Genomic DNA, 17,428 nt, shown 5'->3' on the forward strand with positions numbered 1-17,428 from the left:
GTGAATTACAGCTGAGCTCTGGTGACTCATGCCTGCAATCCTCGTGGCTCAGGAGGTTGTGGTTCAAAGCCGACCTGGGCAGGAAAAGTCTGTGAGACTCATATGAACCACAGAAAAAGCCAGAAGTACAGTTGTAGCTCACATGGTAGAGTGTTAGCTTTGAGTGCAATAGCTCAGGGATGGTACCCAGGTCCTGAGTTCAAGCCTCAGTCCTGTCACACAAGCATACATACAGTCAAGGCCCTGAGTTCAGGCTGGTAGTATAGGCTGGACACAAGTATGTTCATGTGTGCGCGTGTGCATGCACACACACAAAATTATATCACAAGATAAAGAAAAAATAAGTGGGAGAGGTCAGTGTTGACTCAGGAAGACTGCTGCTTCTTGGTGGAAGAGGACCCTTCCCAGTGGACACCGAAGGACAGCTAAGCCTGGCAGGCAGAGCCCCCTGGTGTGGATGATTAGTTTGTGTAGAATGTCCGGTGGATGAAAGAACAAACATGACATTTTCAGGGGACGGTCAAATGTGATTAAGATAATAGTGCTGAAACAGAAAAGAAGTCGGGCACTGGTGACTCACACCTAGAATCCTTGCTATACAGGAGATTGAGATCTGCGGATCACGGTTTGAAGTCCATGAGTCTTTTATCGCCAGTTAACCACTAAAAGTCCAAAAGTGGAGCTGTGGCTGAAGTGGAAGAGCACTGACCTTGAGTGAAAAAGCTAAGGGACATCATCCAGGCCCTGAGTTCGAGTTCAGAAATGTGGATGCATGTGCATCCCAGAGGTGGTCAAGACCTAGCCTGCTTGAGAATCTTTAATCAGAATGACATGGCAACAAGCAAATGGCAGGATTTTCTAGTGAGAGTTGCCAACTGAACTTTTGTGCCTGGGGACAGAGGACAAGCAATTTTGAGCTTGGATTGAAGCAGAGAGGCCGAGTCAGGAGAACCAAGTAGAAGGCTGCTGGAATGTAGATGTGAGGGACGGAGCATGAAATAGGTTGGTAATAATTGTTCTGGAAAGGAGGAGAATGCCCACAGATGTATTTAAAAGAACCCATGAAATTCCATGAACATGAAATCGTGCCCAAAGATTCCCCCTCCTAGGGTCTTGAATATATAATAAGCAAGCTACTTAAAAAAACGTGAACTTGGCAACCCTAGTCAGTGTGTCTGTTTGCAAATTAGTTACTGTTTTCTTCCAGAAGGAGCTGTGTGTGAAAACAGAGCAGGTTCACCTAAAGAGAGTCTGAGAGGAAAATCTCCTTGGAGACACGGAAACAATAAATCTTAGCAGCTCTATTTGCAGATACACAGAAACATTAAGACAGCATGAATAAATACCGTTATGATTAAAAAAAATTAAAAAAAGTAAAGAGAAATGAACAGAGGGAGAATCCAGCAGATTATGTGTGTTGGAACAGATGATGGTTATGAAGATTGAAGACAAAAATGACAGGACTCAGAGATCAGATAATTACTGTACAAACTAGTGAACTTTCTCCAATGAAATAATATCTAAAATATCTTCCATGACATGGAGCAAGTTTTGCATTTATGAGAAAAAAATCAGAATGTTCACAGGGTAAGTGAAAGATGGGAAGTTGCTTTTTAAAGTTAATGTTGTCAGCATCTTGCTTCATTGTAATTTTCTTTAAAAAATGTCTCCAGGGCTGTGGGCATAGTTCAGTGGAGAGTCCCTGTCTGGCATGGCCAACACCCTGGGTTTTGTCTCCAGTTTTGTGAAGCTGACAACTAGAGACTGACTTTTAAAGAACAGCCAGTGAGGGGCTGGGAAGGTGGCTCAGTGGTAGAGTGCTTGCCTTGCATGCCTGAGGCCCTGGGTTCGATTCCTCAGCACCACATAAGCAAAAAGAAAAAAGCCGGAAGTGGCGCTGTGGCTCAAGTGATAGAGCGCTAGCCTTGAGCTGAAGAGCTGAGGGACAGCACCCAGGCCCAGAGTTCAGGCCCCACGACCAGACCCAAAAAAAAAAAAAAAAAAAAGAACAGCCAGTGAAACCAGCAACAGTTCACTGCACATATTGTACCAGTAGAGGGCAGCAGTCACATCTGCACAAATTCACTGCCTGCCTGTTCACAATAGATTTGGTCTTAAGATTTTAGAGACGTGGTGACTTTAAAGATCTGACTATGGTCAGAATGACTACAAGTTAATAAGCTAGTGTGGCCTGGAAGAGAAACTTTACGGAACAACGAAATACCTAAGATGCTCATTACAGGACCCGGTTTGGGGACAGAGCTCCTCTCTCAAGCAGAACTGCTCCATCCACACAGAGAGCCTTTGGATACACTCTTGGCTTCTGACTTACACACTTTCAGAGTGAGAAAGACTTTAGATCTCATCGGTCCACTCATTAGTGATGAACATTTTATGCCCCTTTGCTCTGAGCCAAGAGCCAACAATTTACATCCATTCTGAATACATTCATCTTCTCAATCCTCATAACTCCTGGAAAAAGGTGTCAGTCCTCTCTCCCATGGTACAGATGAGAAATCTGAGTCACAGTAGAGATGACATTCCTCAGGGTGTCCTAGCTATGAGTCAAATTCAATCTGGTTTCAGAGTCTGTGCTCAACCTTTCTAATCTATAGGAGGGGAAACTGTAGCTTGCATTTATACAACTTATACTGGGCTGGACAATTTATATGAACTGTGTCTAATTAGGTACTATCATGTAAAGTTGGGTACAATTGTCTCATGTCTGATGTATCACTTATCTCTCCTGCGTAGGCATTTACTACAATTTAAAAATGAGCTGAGATTATTGATCTAGGGTATGTAAATCAGCTATACATAAAGGACAAGATTTCCTAGCCAACATAAAGACACACCCAAAACCCCACAGAACAAAATGGCTGGTTATTGTGATTGAAAGGGTGTTGAGTACTATCACTGGAAGGTAGAACTGGACTCAGGATACTTTATGCTTTATTTTCCTAGTGTGGAATTGATGTCATGTGTTTACAAGTCTGCTAACAACTTTTAGCCTAAATCCAAGTCAAGAGACTTAGTGAAGGGCAATTGCAGAACTTAAATGGAAATAATCCAGTAATTTTAGGTGGCTCTGAAGAAGGCACCATCAGGCTTGGGCATTTGTATGCTGCTTTTAGCTTCCTGAACCACTCTGCACATAGAGTTAAGAAAACTAAAGCTTGATTTTATCTTATCCAGAAAATTCTGGTTTAATTTTCAGTCTGGTTCTCCTCCTTACCCTAAGGTCTCAGTTAATTCAAACTGGGAGATGCTACAATCCATGTGAAAAGAGCAAAGTTAGGGGCCCAAGATTCCTTGCCCGGTGCTGTAAGGTAACCACTGGGTCTGGGCAGACCCTTGGGGAAGCAGCCCAGCAATTTCTGGCCACATCAAAGTGTCTGACATGTGCAAGGGCAAACCTTGTGTAAGCCCTATGGATCTGTAGATGTGTGTGTGTGTGTGTGTGTGTGTGTGTGTGTGTGTGTGTGTGTGTACAGGTGTGCATGTATGCATGGGTCAGTACTGGGGCTTAACTTGGGACCTCACTACCACTTCTAGCGTTTTGCTGGGTAAGTGGAGATAAGAGACTCTTGGATTTATCTACCTGGGGTTAGCTTTGAACCCTGAATCTCAGATCTCAGCCTCCTGAGTAGCTAGGATTACAGATGTGAGCCACCAACACGTGGCTAGCCCTAGTGGTTTTATTTTAGGACTGCCTATGGGGCAAGTACACAGGATGAGCCACTAATATTTATGGTTAAGGTCATTCTTCATGAACCAAGTCCACTTTCAGTCGAATTCTCATTCACTTCAGAAAATTTTATTCTTATTACAATTCTGCTTAAGTCTCAGCTAACCAAGATTTCATGACAAAAGGGGAAGGTTTTCTTTTCTCTTTTTTTTTTTCTAGTCTAAGAAAAAAAAAATCAAACCAACCTGTGCTCAGCTTGGCTTCTAGTTCAGAAGTTTCTCTGCTAATCAAAAGAGTTGTAATACACAAGTAGCTGTTCACTGGTTAAAGACCAGGCTTAAAATGGTTCTCAAGGATTTAAATTTAGACCCATAAAGAGATACTTGGATTAAAAAAAAAAACCTGTAGAGAATATTCAGTTTGTTCTAACGGGAGCAAGATTTCTCTGGAAATACAAATTTACTTAAAAGGCATTTTATAGAGTGTAGAGGTTGGAACCTGTGACCTGAGGATTTCGGGGTTTGTCAGCCTGCTGCTTCCTTTCTGTAGGAGCCTTCGTTCTCTCCTTGCTATTGCTTCCTTGTCTCCCTAGCAGCTCATTGAAATATGCCAAAGGCTGTGATCTCGGTTGAAGGATCACTGCAAAGAGGCTGTCAAATTCTTCACCCGCAAAGACACTCATTCCCCTTTCTGACAACAGTGCTACATTTAAAAATCAATTAAACACAGCAGAGGGTGTAAACATACCTTCCTGGCAATGGGAAAGCTTTCCATTGTTCATGGTGACCACATTTCTAGGTCATGCATCTCAAGAACCAGTTGTGTCCCAGCAAGAGGACACAAAAGAATACGGTGTATTCTCTCCCCACCCCTTTCCTTTGGGCCTATGAGCCTCAAATGAAATACATTAATTTTGTCACCCAGCTCAAATCTCACAGCATTTTGTCAAGAAAAGAAGCTAATTATTTCCCTTTGACATCTGTAGTAGCCACAGGAAAGCAAACCTTAATGATGGAAAGTGGTGGAGGGGGTTGGGGAACATAGGATATGTTATTCCAGACCGGGGACCGTTGGTTGCTGACATTCCTAAATATGGGACCCAGGCAAGGAGATCTTGACAATCGGAACTCGTATTAGAAGTGCTCAAGTCTAGTGAGGGAGGGTGGGAAAGCCAAGAGACAGGCCAACAGGTACAGAATTACAGTTCCATAAGAGGAAAAAAGTTCTGATATTCTGGTGCATAACAGGAAGATTGTAGATAATAGTAATGCAGTTATACCTTTCAAACCAGCTCAGAGAGGATTTTGAGTGTTCTCACTGTACAAGAAACGATGAGGTAAGAGATATCTATGTACTTTATTTGATCATTACACAGCTGTATGATTCAAAATGCCATACCCCTCTCCATAATCACAATTAGTATGTGTTGATTAAAAACAAAAAGTAGATTTTAGAGAGTAAGACTCTACTGTGGTTTATAAAAGGTCTACAGCCAGAGCCAATGTGTGGACAGTTATTATTTTGGTGGCCTTGGTGTGTGTGTGTGTGGGTGTGTGTATACAGCAATGCCTTGGATAGACCTAAAGTAGATATCTAAGTGAACCCGGCCATTCCCAGGACTTACTGTTTTCAGCAGAATTTAAGGACTGTGCACATGCATCATTTTGGCTCATTTCTGAACTGAGATCAATGTATTTAGTATAGTCACCGGACAAAAGCAAGGGGAAGTGGCTGAAATTTGAAGTGGCACTGCTGCAGTTTTGATTTTCTTTTCCTAGAGGGGTGGAGGGAAGTATAGGGATTTGAACTCGGGTCCTCATGCTTGCAAGGCTACTGCTTTTCTACTTGAGCCACTGAGGCACACCCCTAACTCTTTCAGTTATTTTTCCATATGGGGCCTCCTTTTTACCTTAGCTGGTATGTATATTCCTACTCCTCTCTCTTTTGTAGCTGGGAAGATGGAGAGCAAGACAGGTGTCTTGCTAACGTTTTGCCTAAGCTAGCTTTACCCATGATCTTCTTTTCTCCCCACCTGCCTTTGTAGCTGGGATTATAGGCTTGAGCCACTACAGCTGGCCCAGTAAATTGTATCACTTTAATAGATGTTAAAATGGGACACACCCATTTCACATCAAGGGGCATGTGCAGAGCAAGCCAGTGTGAAGCAAACCCATCTTTACCTAGTTCTGCCATGGACACGGTTGGGGAAGTCTCGCCATTGGTGAAGGAGCAGTAGGGAAAGAAACCGGATGCTGGTGTGTAGTCACAAATGGGTTCTGGTTTGATCCCATTGATATCGAGCCCGGACTGGTCTGGGGAGGGCTGGATGTCCAGGTAGAAGCTGCTGACAGCAGAGTCGGCCTTGCTGCCCTCGGGGGTGTGGCCGTCCATGTAGGTGCTGAGGTCATCGTGCAGCTCTGTCAGCCCATTGGCTGAGATGTTGTAGGTGGGTGTCAGCGGCTCTGCCTCTCCAGGCTGCTGCTGGTGGTCTCGCTGCTGCTGCTGCATCCGGTGCTTCTGCACTTCTGCATACAAGCTGTCTCTCTGCTTTTTGGACATTCGGCCGAATTTGACAGCTACAAGAAAAGCAAAATGCCAACCACACCATAAACAACCAGCTAGACTTCATTATCCACTCCCTAGTGCTTCTAGGTGCCCTTAAGATCTAAGACACTGTCCAACGCCAACCTGAGTTGCCACAGAATAATGACGGTGTGCCCAGGTGACCACACTGTCTGTATCTGTTTCATAAAAAGACCCAGGAAGGGGGAGAGCGCCCTGCCTCTATTTTCCTGCTGCTATGGACCCTGGGATTCGCTAGGGACCAAGAGATGAACTTAATGTGTTTGTTCATCTCCATCCATGTAGTTGACCTAGCTCTTCTAGCTCCTCTGCCTCTTTCCAGTATTGACTGCTAAGAACAGCATGCCGGACTCTTTGGGTACGCTGAAGCAGAAGGGGTTCTCATCTGAGTTTTCATTGAGCTCTCTGTTTTGGGCATTCACATAAGCAGCTTTCTGACCTAACAGCTGGATCTGGAGCTGCATGGAAAGGTGTGAGCAGGTTAGATGTGCCTTTGTAATGTCCTGAATTGCATCTGAGTGTGATTTAAGAAGTAGTTCTTTCCTACTACTCAATCTTTGGATTCTTTTGTTGTTGGTGGTGGTGTTTTTGGAGGTAGGGGTCATGTTATGGAGTCCAGGCCAGCCTCAGACTCCCTCAGACTCCAAAGTAGCTGGGACTACAGGCACACATCACTGCCCTATCTGAAGGTGACAAACCCTTCTTTGCTCATTTAACTATTCAGGAGAGAGAACAACATGAATTTGAAAAGGCAGACATGGCGAGACACTGTCAGGTGGATCTGTGTTTGCAGTGCCTCTCTTTACTTCTGAGTTATTCAGAGCCCCATGTCCTTCTGAGGCCCCCAGACAATTGACAAAAAAAAAAAAAAAACCTCTGATTTTTCTAGTCTGAATTCTCCCACTAATTTACTTCTCAGCTTGACTCGAGATGCAGATAAGCCTCTGCCAGAGGGACTTAGTTCTCCCAATTGGTTGTGGTTAAATTGATTCTGTATTGGGAGGCAACCTCATCTTTCTGACCAGCAGCGTAATTGCATGAGGCAGGACATGAAGGAAATAGCACGTTGGCCAGCAGGTGGCTTCTTTCCCTGCCAGGAGGATATGCTGTCCCTCTGGAAGCAGGGCAGTTTTCACCACTCAGAAACTTAACAGTCAGGCTGGGGAGGACTCTTAAGTTTAGGAAAGCTCCCAGATTCAGTCCACCCCTACAACTGTACTTTGTCTTTCTCCCTCCCTCCCTCTCTCCCTTCTTCCTTCCTCTCTTTCCCTCCTTCCTTTCTTCCTTCCCCCCTCCTTCTTTCCCTCCCTCCTCTTTTTCTTTCAACTATTTTTTGGTGTTGGTACAGGGACTTGAACTCAAGAAGGTGTCCTCATTCTTGCTTAGCTTTTTCCATGCAAGAAAACCATTCTACCTGCTTGAGCCACACCTCCACTTCTGGCTTTTGGCTTGTTACCAGTCATAACAATTTCTCAGATTTATCTGCCTGGGCTGGTTTCACACCTTGATCCTCAGATCTCAGCCTCCTGAGTTGGCTAGGATTACAGGTGTGAGCCACCAGTGCCTGACTTGTGCACATGATATTTCTTATGTGTCAGTTTTTCAGAAGGCATGCTGAAAATTTTTTGCAGGAGAATATTCAGGAGTGACACTCTGCTTCAACTCCACTTTTGCTGTAATATTAGCAATAATCCTGCCATCCAGGAAGTGAAATGAAAGGACCAAGAGAGAATAAACCCAAGCTTAGTTTTAACTCAAGGGTTCCTAAGAGTGAGCTATGTCTACCTTTGTCAGTTTATGATCATGGGAAGGGGAATCTGCAGAGTTGTTTGTCTTAAAAACTTTTGAGAATGTGAGGTTCTATGTAACTTGTATCTCCAAGACCTATGTTTTTTTTTCTGTGTGGGTACTAAGGTTGAATTCAGGGATACACATTTGCTCAGCTTGCTTGCTGGGTTGGTGCTCTATCACTTGAGCCATGCCTCCTAACTCTGCTTTTAGCTGGTTATTTTGGAGATGCTTGGATTTGTCTGCCAAGGCTGGCTTTGAATTGAGATCCTCTGGATCTCAGTCTCCTTAATAACAAGGATTAAGAAGTATGAGCAACCAGCCCCTGGCTAAAACTTTTGTACTCATGCACAGAGCAGTCTCTTGCCTGGGTGGCCTACAGACCCTAAGGACAGGGAAGGCAGGCATTCCTCCCCTGAACTTCCAGAGGTGTGAACTGCTGTGCCTTTTCTTCAGGCAGCTAGCTGGTATATTCAGAGAAATCCTTCAAATGGACTTGCTGTCCTCGCTTCCCAGTTTCCACATGAAGAATAACCACCTTCAAGTCTGGTGTGGATTATCTAGTGCACGTAGAATAGTTTTCCAGGAAGATCTTGAAATGTTCTAGAATTAAATGGTAGCTATTGTCCAGTCCTTATTTTTTTTTAAATAGCTTTTTTTTTTGGTTGGTCATGGGGCTTGAACTCTGGGCCTGGGCACTGTTCTTCAGCTCTTCAGTTCAAGGCTAGTGCTCTACCACTTAAGCCACAGCACCACTTCTGGTTTTCTGAATGGTTTATTGGAGATAAGAGTCTCACTGACTTTTCCTGCCTGGGCTGGCTTTGAACCACGATCATCAGAACTCAGCCTCCTGAATAGCTAGGATTACAGGCATGAGCCACTGGTACCCGGCTTAAAATAGCTTTTCAATGAAAGGCACATTTGTCATCAAGCCATAATCTGCACTATTTTCACCCTTTCTGGAGAAATATTTGACTTTGCCATGTGATTCCAAAGATCTAGTTGGGGCTGGGAAGGTGGCTCAGTGGTAGAGTGCTTGCCTTGCATGCATGAGGCCCTGGGTTCGATTCTTCAGCACCACATAAACAGAAAAAGCCAGAAGTGGTGCTGTGGCTCAAGTGGTAGTGCTAGCCTTGAGCTGAAGAGCTCAGGGACAGCACCCAGGCCCAGAGTTCAAACCCCATGACCGACAAAAAAAAAAAAAATCTAGTTAACAACAAAAAAGATCTCTTTCATTGTAACAGTTCATGAACTTTTGAGTTAAGGGATCTGATAAGCCTGGCTTGTATTTACTCTGTGAGGAAAATGCCTATTGGAGGTATATTCATGAAGGCTCCTAGATCATACTTAGGATTAACCAATTCACACCCCTGCAGTGTCTGAAATGTCAAGAATCAGATGGTTTTCCAGCTATGAGACTTGTCACTTCTAATCCCCCCTCCTCTTTCCATCAGCTAGTCGACTTACATCGATCACAGGGAGAAATCTGCCAGCTCTCTGAAGGGAGCTGATTCTGTCAGATCTGGTCCTTGTTTTTGAAGGTATATTTCCACCTTCTGATTGGGCACCACTCCCAACTGTGTGAGTGTGAGTGTGTGTGTGTGTGAGAAAGAGTGAGAGGGAGAGAGCACTCACCATCACGAGACATCCCCACAGCCAGACATTTCTGCAACCGGCAGTGTTGACAACGGTTCCTGCTGGTTCGATCAATCAAACAGTTCTTCTGCCGGGGACAGGAGTAGGTGGCGTTACTTTGCTGACTTCTCCTGAAAAAGCCCTGTGATTCAGTTACAAAACAAAAAGCAGGTTAGTGTCAGTGTGAGTGCGATGATGCTCACGGCGGTATCCTCAGCACCGAGCGGCATTAATATTTAATGGAGAATTCGACTCGTAGCAGAATCATCCAGGAGCCCATTAATGAAATTAAAGTCACTTCTTTTTCCTGGAGGAAAATTGATCCCCAGAGCCTAATCCTGCATCCCTTATACATGCAAAACTTTAACTTCGATAGTTGCCCATGTAAAAGGCACCAGACTAAGCTCCTGTTCTTGGCATCTGATGATGGAAAGTCATGTGCTTGGTTCCTCTTTAATCTTTATTGCCAAAGTAATTTTAATATATAAACATAAAACATCTCTCTGGGATGTTCAGAGTTAAGGACATGGCAATTATACCATAATCTAGAACGTTATAATCATGTTACACTAAAAAGCTTTTTGTTTTTGTGCTAGTCCTCAGGCTTGAACCCAAGGCCTGGGTGCTGTCTCAGAGCGTTTGAGCTTAAGGTGAATATTCTACCACTGGAGCCACAGCTCCATTTCCACACAATTTTGGTAGTTAAACTGGAGATGAGTTTCACACACTTTCCTGGCCAGGCTGGCTTTGAACAGCAGTCCTCAGATGTCAGCCTCCTAAGTAGGTAGGAATACAGGTGTGAGCCACTGGCACCCAGGTAGCCTGTATTTTCATTGTTGAAAATACAAAACCCCTATCTTACAGGGGTTTTGTAAGTGAGCTGTGTGTATAGCTGGAGTTGTCAGGTTTGTGATGTATAGACAGGACAAAATTAGCATCTCAAAGCTTCAGTGGTAAGGATGGATGACTACAGCGGAGGGAACACTAGTGGACAGGAGAGAGTAAAACCCTGGTGAGCTTGACCACAGTACTCTTGAAGAGGTTTTTCTCGAAGCCATTTTGACCCATGTGCACTCAGATTTTTTTTATCCTACTACAATGTACAGGTAGAAAGGCATACAAGCTACTTGAAAGACCAATCTTAGCATGACCACTTTCTCTGTGTGGTGACCAGGAGGCTTTGTGGAGTAAATCATTGCATATGATGTACTGGGCCTCAGTTATGAGTTTGTCGGAAAATGATCCCAGGAAGGTGTGTATGGGGCAGAATTCTGATTTCACCTCTTCTTGCGCACTTGCTAACCTAGATACAAGCAGTGCTAAGGGCTGGGCCTCTCAAGCCTGTCTTTATTGTACTTTAGATGCGCCTATGTCAAGTCTGGCCTCTTCAGTAAAGTGGTCTCTTCTCAAAATACCTACAAGTGCACGCTCTCTCTCTCTCCCCTCTCTCCACACCCGCCACCCCTTCCTGTGAAAACAGAGAGAAGAAGCAAAGCCTTCTTTGTGTTTAGTGTAGACAATCTAAGAAAATATTAAAGCAGATAATCTTTTGAAAGAGATCCGGGAGATCACCTAGCTAGGCATTTATTTCAGTGTGACACAGACAGTCTCTGTCAATGCTGAGAGGTTTGTCTTGAGTCTCAGCCATTACTCAAACCCTCTTTTGCTCATGCTTTTTTAGGGCTCAAATCAGAAACTTATTTGTGTGGCTACTGGTGGCTCATGCCTGTAATCCTAGCTACTCAGGAAACTTGATATCTAAGGACTCAGGTTCAAAGCCAGCCTGAAAAGAAACATCTGGGAGACTTTTATCTCCAATTAACCAGCAAAATCTGGAAGTAGAGGTGTGGCTCAAGTAGTAGAGCACCAGGTTTGAGTGGAAAAAGTGAAATGTAAGAGGACCTGAGTTCAAGCCCCAGTCCTGACACACAGGTTAGTTGAGGTAGAACTGTGGGCTTCACGTTCAAACTGACATGATCAATGAGATATAGAATATCTGGTTATTTTCTTGTTTTCCTCTCAATGGAACTAGGATTTGGTGGGCTGTCGAAGGTCACAGGATCTGTCATTTTTCCCTTTCTGGGCTCTTTCCCACTTGTAATATTTCTTCTCAGAGCCCTCTCCAACTCTTTCACTTCTGCCAAAAGCCAGAAGTGCGGAACTTGAGACAAGAGAGCTTGAGTCATGGTTGGAACCTTGATGAAAGGGATGCTGTGTCTTGGTTTCCCCATTATTAATTTCACATCACACCACTACAAAGTTCTAGAATGTTTGCATGGAAGCCATATATAACCACCAGTTTTTTCTAGAACAAGGGAACTTTGAGAGGGCCTCATGATGATGCACACATAGACAGATCCTAATGAGGACTGGCATTAATCGTATCTTGTTTTTCAGTGGTTTTGATGCTTAGATGTATGGTCACTGATGGGCCTGAAGGCACTGCCCTTCCCAGACCTAACCAGGCCCCACAGTGAGGCTTTCACAGACAAACCACTTATATCCAACAGTCTCCTTTATTAGACATCGGTTGTCCTCCGCCCTCGCCACCCCAGGACCCAGACAGGGCTATGCGTTAACTCCCTCTGTGTTGAAACTAGCCAATCTTAAACCTGCCGAACTACAATAGAGGCCCTGGGCCCATGTTTTCCTGTCTCTCCCTCTGACTCTTGATCCATCCCACGCTTCCCTGCTGTGGTCCTCCATCCTCCCACCCTGCCACCCCCTTTACCCCCAGCATGGCTTGTCATAGATTATGTTTCTAGAGATTTGGGAATATAACCAGTGTCTCCACAAGTCCTTTCCACATGTGGGTGTCCTGTGGTATTTGATTAGAACAAATGTTAGGTACCAATGGAACAGTGCTTACCCCATGAGTTATGTGGATAGTGACACGTGAACGTGGCCAGGTGCTGCCGTTGCCTTCATTATCAGGGTAAGAGTGAGGGAAAGTAAGTTTTGTGAGGGGGAAGCAGCTTGCTCAGAATCCCACATGAAGTATGAGGTCATGTTGGTGTATGCATTTTTGGGGTCTCCTACTGTTATTTCTGTTTGTCTGCTTCCCTTGTATAGCAGAAGGATTCTTTTAGCTATACAAGGCAGCCATAAATCAGTATTTTTAAAAAAAATTGCATAATAATGTAATAAGACCAGTCTCACTCTGGAAATTGTTTTCAGCTGGCCCAGGTTTCTGCTCCCCAGACATTTTTATGAGATTCTCCTGTAGAGGTGTAGCTTTGTAGTGGTGTAGCTTAAGTGGTATAGAGGTTGACAGTCACATGAGACACCTGTTTATGATTCCATCATTTCTGGCATTTCTGTCTGGAAGTAATATGTCCCTTTGGATTCGCCTTACCTATCTACACGCAGTCACTTTACAAAGCAGTCACTATCATTAAAAAATGTCTGAGATGAGTCGTACTCATAAATTAACATGTTGAATTGAAACCCCTTTATACAACTACTTTAAAGATAATTTAAAAATAGTGGTGCTGTGGGTCTAGAGCGCTTGCCTTGAGCTGAAGAGCTCAGGGACAACGCCCAGGTCCAGAGTTCAAGCCCTATGACCGACAAAAAAAATTTATAAAAATAAAGCCTGAATAGCCAGGCCCTGATAACTCATGTCTGTAACCTTAGCTACTCAGGAGGCTGAGATCTGAGAATCACAGAGCCAGCCAAAGCAGAAAAGTCCCTGAGACTCTTCAATTAACTACCCTAGAAAGCCAAAAGTAGAGGTGTTAGCTCAAATGGTAGATTACCATCCTTGATCAAAAATGCCAACTTAGAGCTTGAGGCCCTAAATTCAAGAACACATGCAAAAAATAAGTAAATAGGGCTAGGAAGGTGGCTCAGTGGTAGAGTGCTTGCCTTGCATGCATGAGGCCCTGGGTTCAATTCCTCAGCACCACATAGCAGAAGACAGAAGTGGCACTGTGGCTCAAGCGGTAGAGCACTAGCCTTGAAGTGAAGAGCTGAGGGACAGCGCCCAGGTCCAGAGTTCAGGCCCCACCACCAACAAGATTAAATAAAGCTTGAGGAATTGTGCCATAAAATTGGAGGGCCTGGCTGTAGGCATTCCACATTTACTTTGAAGAGTGGTGCTGTGGTTATAGCTAATGTCTATCTTCCAATCTGTCTGCTTTGATGTCTCAGCTGGGAAGAGTTTGTGCACGATACTTTATGCCATAGTTTATTGGTTAATCAGATCCATTGAGCAAATGCTTGCTAAGAAGATCTGGGAGTAGTATAGCTAGGAAGAACCAGAGAAGATACCTTCTTTGGGATAAGATCACAGAATCATTAGCACAAGGAGAAATGTTGACTACTAGATGGGGGGGGGGGGGGGTGTCAGGCGGGGTTACAGGGTGAGAGTCTCACTATACCTCCTTGACTCAAATCAACCCTTGCATGCACTTTCTGAAGAAAATGAGGAGTAGGTCTCTTTTTACATTTCATCTTTTCAACATTCCTTAGGGGTTTCTCAGAGATTTAATAATTTGGGAAGTTGAAAGAGATTAAATATTAAAGGCTAAACCACATATAAGACAGACTGGGATTAGAAGAGAGATAGAAAAGGGAATAGTAGGAATCTTCCTGGCTACGTGTAGAATCGGGAGATTCTACATTGTCCATTAGGGAGAGATCCTTGGAGAATCCCTCCTGGAGATGAGTGACAGCAGACATGAGTTCCAGGGGCTGTGCAATCTGAGGTCACATAGAGGATGGGACAGGACGAGCCAGCGCATGGAGTTTTGTGAAGTATTGTATATGTAGTCCGCCCAAGAAAGGGCTGAAGCTATGTGTTATCTGGGGAAGATGAAGTATCTAATTTTGCAATTTTATGATTTCTGCAAGATGAGCTGCTAATGGATTCTTCATTACAAAAGAAAGTTTGCTTGTGGAGGGGAAGGGGAAAAACAAATCGTTTAAATAGGGATACAGGTGGACCCATTGCAACAATGAGATGTACAAGTCGTTATGTCGAAAATGAACTTTACAACTTTGGTGGGGGAGGTGGGGGGGAGGATGGGAAGGGATGGGAAGGGGAAACAAAGGAGGAGGCTACAATGCTTGATAAGAAATGTACTCATTATCTTGCCCATGTAATTGTAACCCCTCTGTACAGTATTTTCACAATAAAAAAAAGTTTGCTTTTGCATTAATGTTAAAACCCATGGAGCTGTTTGGTAATGAACATGGTGGGCTCCAAAGAGCTCACCATGATGAATTTCAGGTAGTTAGTGTGACTTTGACACACTACCGCCACCTCACGGCTCCATGGTAACATGCAGCCATTGAAATCAAAATCAGATGAGAGATATTAAGTTCAGTGGTCTGAACCACGCTTAAAAGGATACAGCTTAATATCTGTTCCCTTTGGGATATAGTTTGGACAATATGAAATTGCCATTTTATTGATCTAGAAGAAAAAATAACTTTGTATGGTTAAAAAAAAGTTAATCTCCCTAAGTATTTTGGCTCCTTCTTGTAAAGAATCAGAGATGTATTCTACTTTAAAATTCTTTTATTTTGTAGATTAAAAACAGGTAGACCTCAGAATGGTTATAACTCATAGCTGGAAAGGTGTCACATAGCCGAGTCGTGATTTTAAATCCAATGCCCTCTTATTTAAGTGTCTGTGAAGTTTTCAACCCAGGACTTTTGTCTGTGCTAGACAAGTGCTCTTCCACTTGAGCTGCCCCATCCTTTTTTATTTTTATTTTGGAGCTTACTAATTTTTCTTAGGGCTAGATCCTAACTCTAATCTTTCTGTCTTGATCTCCTAAGTTGCTGGAAATGACAAGAGCGAGCCACCCCACTCATGGCTGAGTATTTAAGACTCACAAAACTGCTGGCGAGAGGAGTTCCATTGCTCCTACCTGCTGCCATGTCTTGAAGACTCCTTGCCAGTGTGTAGGGAGGTTATTTATGCCAATTATATGTGGATGGTAGAAATTACTGTTAACCGTGGCCTAGATTTCATTTCTTCTTACTCTGCAGTCAATGAGATGGCCCTGGGTAGCTAGGAATGGTGATGAGATGACCTAGTTACATTATGGAAATCGGTGAGTATTACATACCAAAGCTCCATGTCCTGGCTGTGGTCAAAAATTGAAAATGGATGTAGAAAAGGACAACAAGACTAAACTTAAAAGGACGTTATAATATGCACGGAGGAAATCTCCTTGCAGATTTGGAAAACTATTATCTGATTCTACAAAGTGGCTCACATCATTGCTGACGACAAAGTGAGATTTCAGAAGTGTGTGTGGGTGGTTTCACTTTCTTCTGCCATTAATGTAAATGAAATTATCAGCTAAAAATTCATATTAGAACCATAGACTTGGGTCAGCTCCAACCACAGGTATGGATGGAAGAGCTCAGTAAAAATGAATGAGAGAATTTAGTGAGGACAGTTTGTCTGTGTGGGATGAAGTGTGCATTTTATTTGCAAACAGTGTGAAATTAATTCAGAGATATGTATGCTAAAGATATGGACCTAAGTGAGTGGATGACTAGCCCAGCTTACCTTGATGTTTGAAGGAATCCTCCCTATTTCTGATAAGCATTCACTTAAAACAGTGATACATTCCTCTACCCACAGATTCTGAAAACTTGTGTAAACATTCTTCTTTCCAGAACAGGAATTACCTTAACCCACCACTCATTTCCAGCGTTTTGGGGTTTGGTTTATTAGTTTGGCTTTGCTTTTGGTAATACTAGGATTTGAACTCTACTAGCCATGGCCCAGCCTTTTTTTTTTTTTTTTTCTTGTTTCATTTTTGTTATTTCTTGAATAGGTTCTTGTGTTTGTCTGGTGCAGCTTGGACTGTGATCCTCCTATTTATGATTTCCCTGTAGCTAGGATAATAGGTGCACACCACTATGCCCAGCTTTTTATTGGTTGAGGTAGTGTGCTATGAACTTTTTGTCCAGGCTGGCCTCAAATGATAATCCTCTGGATTGCAGCCTACTACTAAGTAGCTGTGATTACATGTGTGAGCCACCAGTGCCTGTTGAACATAGACTGCTTAATGTGCCATCCCAACAGCACAGAGACAACAAACATGGGCAAATCGAACCACTCTCTGACCTTCCAATTCTGCTGTGCAAATCTTGCTCACATCATTTATAGACTAATACCAAGTTTCCCTTTAGGTTAGGGAGCAATGATTACTAGATCTACTTCATAGAAAGTTTGGAAATACACATGACATTACCTATTAGGGTTATTAATAGTTGGGTGCAGGCATGTGCCCTGGCTGGCCGCTGAGCTATGCATGCTGTTGGGTGCTCAGGGGGTCTTGCTCTGAGGGGGTCTCCTCCGGCTTGGGGCTCCTTCTTAACGGAAGCACAGGCTAAAGTGCTGATCTGATGTTTGGTCTTTTGACAATTTTCACTTAATGAATTGATTCCTACAGTTCATTAACATACCCACTTCTACTTCTGTATACACATATGTCTTAATTAGCTGCTCATTGGCTGTTTAATTACAAGAAAACAGCTGACAGCTGCCTTGCTGAATTCTAATGGCAGACGCTTTGGAACAGTTACACATTTGCTTTTTGACAAGTAAGATTTATTCATAACTATGATTTATTGTGAGTGCTCAAGTGCCTGCCAAACGATGATATTTTCTAATACAACTGAAAACTGGAAATTTGGGGGGAGTGTTAAGTGGATCTGTGTCTGCCTTTCATTTTTATTTCAGAGACTGTAAAGGGCTGAGAATTT

General features: G+C 43.4%; 1 protein-coding gene across 1 annotated transcript in view; it reads right to left on the bottom strand.

Annotated features, from left to right (window-relative positions):
* Rora (RAR related orphan receptor A) overlaps positions 1-17,428 on the bottom strand; it is a 93,966-nt gene that overhangs the window by 8,878 nt on the left and 67,660 nt on the right. Inside the window, exons 3-4 of the mRNA XM_042687394.1 lie at positions 9,695-9,836; positions 5,869-6,264 (exon numbers count right to left, since the gene is read on the bottom strand). Coding sequence (XP_042543328.1) covers positions 5,869-6,264; positions 9,695-9,836 — 538 coding nt within the window. The remainder of the gene's footprint in view (positions 1-5,868; positions 6,265-9,694; positions 9,837-17,428) is intronic.

This window comes from Dipodomys spectabilis, unplaced genomic scaffold (assembly GCF_019054845.1).
Source record: "Dipodomys spectabilis isolate Male_0828 unplaced genomic scaffold, ASM1905484v1 ptg000108l, whole genome shotgun sequence".
Classification (NCBI taxonomy): domain Eukaryota; kingdom Metazoa; phylum Chordata; class Mammalia; order Rodentia; family Heteromyidae; genus Dipodomys; species Dipodomys spectabilis.